The following is a 9323-nucleotide window of genomic DNA, read 5'->3' on the forward strand; positions in this document are numbered from 1 at the left end:
TCCATAAAGATGGGGCTGGGGCAGACCGCACTAAGAGGGGTCCATAAAGATGGGGCTGGGGCAGACCGCACTAAGAGGGGTCCATAAAGATGGGGCTGGGGCAGACCGCACTAAGAGGGGTCCATAAAGATGGAGCTGGGGCGGACGACACTAAGAGGGGTCCATAAAGATGGAGCTGAGGCAGACCGCACTAAGAGAGGTCCATAAAGATGGGGCTGGGAAGACCGCACTAAGAGGGGTCCATAAAGATGGGGCTGGGGTGGATCACACTAAGAGAGGTTCATAAAGATGGAGCTGGGGTGGATCACACTAAGAGAGGTTCATAAAGATGGAGCTGGGGTGGACCACACTAAGAGGGGTTCATAAAGATGGAGATGGGGCAGACCGCACTAAGGTGTTCATAAAGATGGAGATGGGACGGATTACATTAAGAGCTGCTCATGTAAACACTACTGATGTGAGTGTGACTTTTCTTGGCATCTAGCCAGAAACTGCTCTATTTCACCACAAATTTTCACACTTTCACTCAGGTAACTAAATCACTATGTTTGCACCTGATTTTAGGTTTAAAATGGAATTACAAACTTTTGAGGGGCTGGAGATGGCTCAGCAGTTAAGAGCACTGCCTACTCTCTCAAAGGTCCAGAGTTCAATTCCCACAAACACATCTGGCTCATAACCATCTGTAATGAGATCTGGTGTCCTCTTCTGGCATGCAAGCATGCATGCAGGCAGAACACTGTATACATAAGAAGCAAATTTAAAAAAAAAGAAAAAAACACCTTTTGAGGGGAAAACAGACAGTACGCTATTTTGGTAGCGATTATCTATACACAATGATACCTTAGTGTGTTCCATGTGATCTTTGGCCTTTGATCTTGTAATTCGCCCGGTGTATGGAAAAGCCTTTTAAACAGTCAAAAAATGGTGAATTAAACAAACAAACACTGGCAAAATTAATTACATGTCTCAGTTTAAAATTTAAACTTTTAAGTAGCTATTTTTTAGTTCCAGAGTTAAAGAAATTGCTTGTCTGTTTTAGGTTAAAATCATAAGCATACCTTTTCCGGCTCAGCTTTCACGCTCCTGTTGTCTGTGATGAGGAAGCCGGGGGCGTCAGGTCTGTAGAGACCCACTTTAAATACTCCTCGCTTAGCTTTCTCTCGCTGCTCTTTCAACTTTTGAAGCTGTTTTTCTTCTTTGTATTTTTGAAGGAGTTGCTTCCGCTGGTCACTCAGAACCATTTTCTCTGACTCTAAGGGGAGGAGGGTACCAAGCAACAGCCCATAAAATATTTAGACAAAATATTACAAAACAATTTTGGTTGTTTTGCATCTTTTTTCCTTTTTTTTTTTTTTTTTTGAGATAGGGTTCCTCTTTGGGTAGCCTTTGCTGCTCTATAGACCAGGCTGGCCTTGAACTCACAGAGCTCCACCTGCCTCTGCTTCCTGAGTGCTGGGATTAATGGAGTGCACCACCACCGCCTGGCAAGAAATGCTTAAATCCTGTCCTGTTAATTCCTCAACACTATAAAACAAGTCTTTTCAAGATCTAATTATTTTGAAAATTGTATTCATTGCTCATTTTAAAAAAAAATCAATGTACTGATTACGTCAGGCTGAATCAGTCAAAGAACTGTAGAATGGGCCATTTGCTCTGCCTTTTCCTACATGCAACAAGCCTGAAAAATTCCGTTAACTTTTGACAACTGCCTACAATTGATCCCTTGAGAGATGGAAGCAAGAAAAATGCAGGTCTTGGCCAGCCTGGCATCAGCGATGCCAGGCCAGACAGCGTTATCTACTGAGACCTGGTCTCTAAAAACAGAAGGTTCTTTTGGGAGTCTATAGTTAGCACAAAAGTACTTGCTTAACTGCCTAGCATGGGTGAGGCCCCGAGTTCAATTCCTAATCATCCTGCAAACCAAACCATTCTTTGGGAGGGCTGTCCCTCCCGCACAAAGCCTTCCTCACGGGGACTCCAACTTTTGAACAAATCAGCTCTAGCTTCACATTCCTGCTCAGTGCGTCTCTCAGCAACAACCTGGGCCTGCCTACCTTGCTCTGTCCTCCTTCACAAGCTTAGTGACTTTTGGTCTAAGAAGCCTCATACCTTGGTCATTCTCCTTATCAAGACCCCTCCCATGCAAATTTTATAACTTTTCTGTGAATTGTCTCTTGCATTAATAAGGTTCTTAGGCCCAGCCAAAGACCACCTAAGAAGTGGGCTCTTGTTTTGCTTATCTCAAGTTTTTCACTTATTCCTAACCACGGTTTTTCCAGAGCAGAAATTACATCTCAGGGTTTTATTCAACTCAAGTTCGACCTTTGAAGCAATACTGTATCCTAGATGAGACTTCCAGTCTCTTTTGAACCCATTCCTATCTGGCTTTCCTTCACCAGTCCCCTTTTGAGCCAGGGTCTCACTGTATATCGCCCCCACGGCTCTAACAGCCCCTGCTTCCTGAGACCTGGGACTAAAGACACGAGCCACTACGCAAGTTCCCTCAGCTGCTTTCTAAAGATCACCCTTCCTTACAGACCTAACTTCAGCATGTCAACAGTGGACTGTATTTACATATTTGCACATACATATACATACATGCATGTGTACATAATAATAATAAAAGAAAGACTATCAACTTGGGGGTGGGGCATAGGAAGGATTGGAGGGATGGTACCTAAGAGTTGGAGGGAGGAAAGGGAAAATGAGGTAATTCTACTTTAATTTAAAATGTATTTATCAAAAAGGAAAAATTTAACATGCCTAAAATTGAACTCTTAATTTTTTAAAAAAGATTTATTTATTATGTATCCAGTGTTCTGCCTGCACACTAGAAGGCAGCTCAGATCTCACTACAGGTGGCTGTGAGCCACCACGTGGGTGCTGGGAATGGAACTCAGGACCTCTGGAAGAGCAGCCGGTGCTCCTAAGCTCTGAGCTGTCTTTCCAGTTCTTTTCCAACACTACTGTTGCCTTCTACAATATTCCCTGCACATTTTCGCTGTGCTCAGACCACACAAAAGAAGCCTCCCTTTCAAACCCTGGTCCTCGGCCTTCTCCATTTTCTGACACTCAGTAAACAGGCTGCTATTTTCTCTCTCCAAACACACTACCAGGCCCGCTCCTTTCTTCAAACACCCACTATTCACCTCTAAGTGTTTTGTCCAGTTCCTGTCCCTCACATGGTAGATCTGGAAGAGAACCAGATGTGGTGGCAGTCCCAGTACTGCCCTTTACAAAACCAGGCTCAAACACCTGAAGGATTATAAAATACCACTTCTAGGGGCCAGGAAGACAGCTCAGCACCTGAAGTGCTGGTCTCTCTGTGGACCCATAGCGTCCACCAATGGAGAAGGACAATACCACAGAGCCGTCCTCTGACCTCCACACTTTTGATGGAGAATGCGTGTACTCACTCCCACGAACCTCTCACGTGCCACCCCTCCAAGAAATGTTAAAAAAAAAATAAGACAAACAAACACACAAAGCCTTCTAGGAACTTCTCTCACTCACCGCTCACCTTTGCTCTGCATCACCGCCCTTCAGTTTCTACCACTCGCTATAGGAACAAAGCCGGATGCCAGTGACTCCCACCCAGAGATGGGTCACGCTCGGCTCACCTCCTCCAGCCCTACACACCCTCTAGGACACTCTGTTTTCACTGTTTTTATCTCTTCTGAGAATATCCCTTCTTGTTTACTCAGCTCTTTCTGTCCTCACGGCCCCAGATCATTCCGGGCAAATGTAAGAATCATCTCTTTGTTCTCTTCTCTAGAAGTACTTTTACTAAAAGCTTCTCACCGAGTTATTCAGAATGATTTTCTTTTGACCAGTGGAGTTCTTTAATTTTTCCTCCCAGGCATTAAACCAACTTTCCCTTTGCTTTTAGTATTTATCTGGTGTGTGTGTGTACGCTCACATGAAGGCCTGAGCATACATACGTATGTGCACCACATGCATGCCGGAGCCTGCGGAAATCGGAAGAGGGGTCAGATCCCACAGAGCTGGAGTTGCAGATGGCTCTGAGCCACCATGCCAGGAACTGCTGAGACATCTCTCCAGACCGACTTTGACTTACTCTGAAAAGTACTTAGAATTACGAAAGGTCTTTACTTACTCGTTTTGGTACTGGCCTTTTCTGGAGCGAGGCTTTGAGGCAACTCAGGTATATTAACAAGATCTCTACCTTCCAGTGGAATGTTGACATCTCTCAAGCCGAAATGCCTGTTTCGTTCATACACCTTGTGTCTGTTTTCTTTCTGCGACAAGGACTTCCTGTGAGCAATGCTAGTTCGAATCATTTCAGTGCTTAAGTCTTTCCGAAGCCGACTGGCAAAGTGGGATAAAGGCATCCTGTCAAAAAAGAGAAACAGACACCAACTTAAATGGATTTTCATTTCATTATCTAAAAAAATAAAATAAAATCTGAGGCCAGGTAGTGGTGGCTGGCTCACCCTTGTAAGTCCATCACTTGGGAGACTCAAGCAGTAGATCATTGTGAGTTTGACAGTCTGGGCTAAAGAGTAAGGGCCTCTCTCAAAGACCAAAATAAATTAATTAATAAAAACAGTCATGATTTCTGTCCATCTCTTATACCACTCTGCACTCCCTTGAAATAAAAATATTAAAACACACACCAGAATAAACATGAGTTAATATGAACATAGAACATTATCAGAGACCTACTGTGTTACCAGAGCCTATTTGGGGTTTCCGAATAGGAAGCTGCTCAACAGATTAAAATGAAGCAGAGAAAAGCTATAATCTCGAATACAGACGAGAGGCACCATGTAAAGTGGTGACGGAGAAAGCAAAGGGCTGTGTCATAGAACAACTTCCTTAATCTTCCTCTGGTGAGAAGAAAGGAACCCGTGCCTTTGGTCCACAGGAGATGGCTCAGTCCACTGAGTACCTGCCGCACAACCACAAAGACCTCCGCTCATCTCCAGCACAGGAGAGGCGGGCACGGCAGCACGTGCCTGCAATTCCAGTGCTGCGCTGGGCAGAGCCAGGCACTCCATTACCCGAAGCCCTTCGGCCAGCCAGCGCAACTGAATCAATGAGCTGCAGCTTTGATGAGAAAAACTCTGACTCAAGAAAACTAGGAAGAGAGCTGTCCTATTCTACTGTGCAACAAGACACCATGACCAAGACAAGGGTTTGTTTGGCTTACACTGCCCTCGGCATTGCTATCCTCCACGCTCCCACAGAACAGCCTTAGCTCTCAACATGCAACGGCTTCTCTAGCCCTCAGTTAAAATCTTTCACAATCCTCCCCAACACACGGTCAGGTCTGTCACAGCAATACCTCACTACGTGGGTACCAACTTGTCTTGGTGAAAATTTCTATTGCTGCAACAAAACACCATAACAAAAAGCAAGTTGGGAAGGAAAGGATTTATTGGCTTACACTTCCAGATCATAGCCCAGCCTCCCCATCAATCACTAATTAAGAAAATGTCTTACAGCCAGATTGTATGAAGACATTTTCTCAACTGAGGTTCCCTTCTTTCAGACAACTCTAGTTTGTGTGTCAAACTGACGTTAAGACTAGCCAGACAAGAGCCATAGAGGACGATGCCTGCCGATGACTTCTGGCCTCCACAGCACACACACACACACACACACACACACACACACACACACACACGCACGCACGCACACACTCACAAATAATCCTAGCATAGGGATTGGGGGACTGACACAGAAGGTTCAGTGCAGTTCAAAGCCAGACTGGGCTACCTCGTGGAATAGGGTTTGAAGCCCACCCACACTCTCATTCCAGTAATACGCACTGTGATGAATACGCTCTCATGATCTCAGCACCTGGCTAAAGCCAGCCTATAAAAGACCATGACGTTGCAATCACAAAACCAAAATCCAGTACGTGGGAGGTAAGGGCTGGCTCATAGTCTTAGCTCCACAGGGTGTTCGAGGCTGCTGGGAGCTACGTGAGACCTTGTTTTAATCCTCTCTCCACCAAAACACAAACAAATGAAAAGAAAAAAAAAAAAGCAAACTAGAGAAAGAATTTAAGCAAAACTTGGTAATACACTTAACCTCATCAGTTTGCCCCCATTATTTTTGTCCATCTTAGAAATAATCCTTTGTAAAGGCCTTTTCTTAGAAAGATAGGTTTTGTTTGTTTGATGTTTTTTTTGGGGGGGGGGCAAGGCTTCTCTGTGTAGCCCTGGCTGTCTGGGACTCGCTCTGTAGACCAGGCTGTCCTGGAACTCACAGAGATGGGCCTTCCTCTGGTCTCCTGTGTGCTGGGATTAAAGGCGTGTGGCGGCACCACCAGACTAGAAAGATCTCTGCTAATGTATTCAGCAAAACACAGAAAGACAATAAGGACCACGATAATTCCAAAAGTATTTGTATTCTAGTTTGTGTTCTGTTGTTACAATTCCACACTGACTAAAAGATACTTAGGAGAGAAGAGGTTTAAGTGGCTGACAGGCCAGCGAGGGAAATGAAGGTAGGAACATAGCGGCAAGACCTGAAGGACCATAGAGGAACCCTACGCAGTGATTAAAGCAGCTGACTGAGAACGCCGCTACCTCCTAGCTTTACGTGATGAGCAAACGTGGCTCTCACGTCGGCCCCTTTGTGCGCTCTCATACTCCCCAGTATTTTAGAACACCATTAAGATTTAGCTTTTCTTTAAGATTTTCAAAAACTTAATAACCACAGGTGGTAACAAATGACAGAGTCCTCAGGAAAAGCAGAGGCCGCTGTCACTTCTGGGATCTTTTGAGAGCTTACGGGCCAGATAGATTCTTATCTCTAATCCTTTCGCTAATGCTTTAGGGCAATATACTATATTTTTCTCATGCCGCTTTTTAATTTTTCGAAGACTTCTTTTTATTTATGTGTATGTGTGTGCGTCTGAGCGTCCTGCCTATTAATGTCCAAAAGTGGGTGTCGGATCTCCTAACGCTGGCTACAGGGGGCTGTGAGCTGCCTAACGTGGGGTGCTGGGAAGCGAACCTCTGCAAAAACACAAGTGCTCCTAACTGCTGCGCCATCTCTCTAGACCAGGTCTCATGGAGCCCAGGCCACCCTCAATGGTGTGCAGCCAAGCGGGACTCTGAACGCTCCATCTTTCTTACCTGAAGCAGTTTCTGGACACGATCCCCAACAATCACGCAACAGAGACCTCCGCAGCTCCGCAGACGGAACTCCTCCAGCTTGCCCCGAACTGAAATTTCCCGCGGCCGCCCGCCGATTGGACGGACTCCTGCCAACACTTCCGGAAGCTCCCGCCCCTTCCTCTCGAACGAGGCTTGCGATAGGCTGGTTCTGGGCGACTTTTGAATTGTTTGGAAGGCGAAGGATTAGGAAGGGAAGGCGATGAGGGAGGCGGTAAACAGGGGAGCATCTACCCAGCTGGGGCGGGAGGGCGAGGCCGGCGGGGAGCGTTTCTTCTCGCCGCTCCAGGTCGTTTTCTCATCTTTAATTTTAAAAGATTTGTTTTCTTTTTTTTTAATCTTTCTTTTCTTTCCTCCCCTCCCCTTCCTCCCTCCCTCTTTCTTTCTTTCTTTCTTTCTTTCTTTCTTTCTTTCTTTCTTTCTTTCTTTTCTTTTCTTTCCTCTTTCCCTCCCTCCCTCCCTCCCTCCCTCTCTCTTTCTCTCTCTCTCTCTCTCTCTCTCTCTCTCTCTCTCTCTCTCTCTTTCTCTCTCTTTCTTTCTTTCTTTCTTCCCTCCCTCCCTCCCTCCTTTCCTTTTCTTGACAAGTTTTCTCAAGTGAAACAGTCCTGGCTGCCCCGAAACTGACTCTGTAGACCAGGCTGGCCTTGAACTCAGAGATCCACCTGCCTCTTCCTCTTAAGTGCTAGAATTAAACGTCTTTTTTGGTCTTTGATATTTTTTTGAGACAGGATCTCACAATGTCATTTTGCCTGTCCTGGAATTCACGATGTGGACCAGGCTGGTCTCAAACTCACAGAGATCCTCCTGCCTGTCTCTGAGTGCTGGGATTCAAGGCGTAACCAACCACGCTCATAAAAGAAAAAGGTTTTAGTAAGGTTAACTGAAATAATTTATTCCATTTCTGCTTCCAACCAACGGTGAAATTAAGAGCCGCCTTGAGGTCAACAAAAAACAACACACACATAAGCCAAGTCATGGGCTAAGCTCTTTTTTTTTTTAATTAATTAATTTATTTTATGTACATTGTGTTTTGCCTGCATGTGGGTGCTGGAAATCAAACTTAGTTCCTTTGCTGAGCCATCTCTCCAGCCTAAGGCTAAATAAACTCTTAGGATATCAAGTAAACAAAACAAAGCAAAAAACATCCTAGGCCAGTGCGGCTGTGTTTACCTTGTATTTATAGGCTGCTGGGTTTCCTACAGACACTGGAAGATAAATTAGGAAAGCGTTTGTAAGAGTTTGTCTTTTGCTCTTCTCTGCCAACCTCTTGCTGCAGATTGTGCCTGTTCCTCCACAGCTGCAATGACACCTCTAGGACACACAAAGAGAAAAATAAAAAGAGATAATTGACATAATATATCTTGTTTAAAAATGCTAAGACTAAGGGCTGGAGAGTTGGCTTAGCACTCGGGAATGCTGTTTTTGCCCTTGCAGAGGACCCAGGTATAGCTCCCAGCAACCACATAGTGGCTTGTAATCAACTCTAACTCCAATTCCAGAAGATCCATCACCTTCTTCTGACTTTTGTGGGCACATACGTGATGCAGATACATATGCAGGCAAAACACTCATGCAGAAAAGAAAATCTTAAAACATTTAATAAAAATTTTTGCTTTGTTTTTTTAAAGGAAAATCCAGAACCCAGACTGGCTATGGTAGGACAGAATTTTAATTCTGCAGTCTAGAGGTCTGTGAGTTCCAGAATAATAACCTGGTCTGCGTAAGTGAGTTCCAGGCAAGTTTAGTCTACACAGTGAGATCTTATCTCAATCAAAACGTAACTGTTAGCGAGGCAGCAATGGTACACGCCTTTAATCCCAGCATTTGGAACGGTGGTGGGGGTGGGTGGGAGATCTCTGTGAGTTCAAGACCAACCTGGTTTTACAGAGTGAGTTCCAGGACAGCCAGTCCCGGTTTCACAGAGAAACCCTGTCTGGAAAATCAACAAAGAACACGAGCAAGGAACTCAGGACCACGAGGGGTACACCCACACACTGAGACAATGGGGATGTTCTATCAGGAACTCACCAAGGCCAGCTGGCCTGGGTCTGAAAAAGCCTGGGTTAAAACCGGTCTCGCTGAACATAGCGGACAATGAGGACTACTGAGACCTCAAGAACAATGGCAATGGGTTTTTGATCCTACTGCACCTATTGATTTTGTGGGAGC

General features: G+C 45.1%; 1 protein-coding gene across 4 annotated transcripts in view; it reads right to left on the reverse strand.

The window, feature by feature from the left end:
* The window catches only part of Dlgap5 (DLG associated protein 5), a 40394-nt gene extending 33157 nt beyond the window's left edge, over nt 1-7237 (reverse strand). The window contains exons 1-4 of one of the 4 annotated variants that reach the window (XR_007595446.1): nt 4458-4820; nt 4121-4356; nt 1062-1255; nt 844-906 (exon numbers count right to left, since the gene is read on the reverse strand). Coding sequence is in view for 3 of the 4 variants with exons in the window: in XM_050162423.1 (XP_050018380.1) it covers nt 844-906; nt 1062-1255; nt 4121-4356; nt 4458-4471 (507 nt within the window). In the remaining variant the exon portion in view is untranslated. Of the gene's footprint in view, nt 1-843; nt 907-1061; nt 1256-4120; nt 4357-4457; nt 4824-7115 lie in introns of those variants that run through there. The other 3 variants (XM_050162424.1, XM_050162423.1, XM_050162426.1) reach the window with 3 other exon arrangements.
* Nucleotides 7238-9323: the final 2086 nt, after the last annotated feature.

This window comes from Alexandromys fortis, unplaced genomic scaffold, assembly GCF_014885135.2.
Source record: "Alexandromys fortis isolate MF-2015 unplaced genomic scaffold, M_Fortis_MF-2015_v1.1 scaffold_130, whole genome shotgun sequence".
Classification (NCBI taxonomy): domain Eukaryota; kingdom Metazoa; phylum Chordata; class Mammalia; order Rodentia; family Cricetidae; genus Alexandromys; species Alexandromys fortis.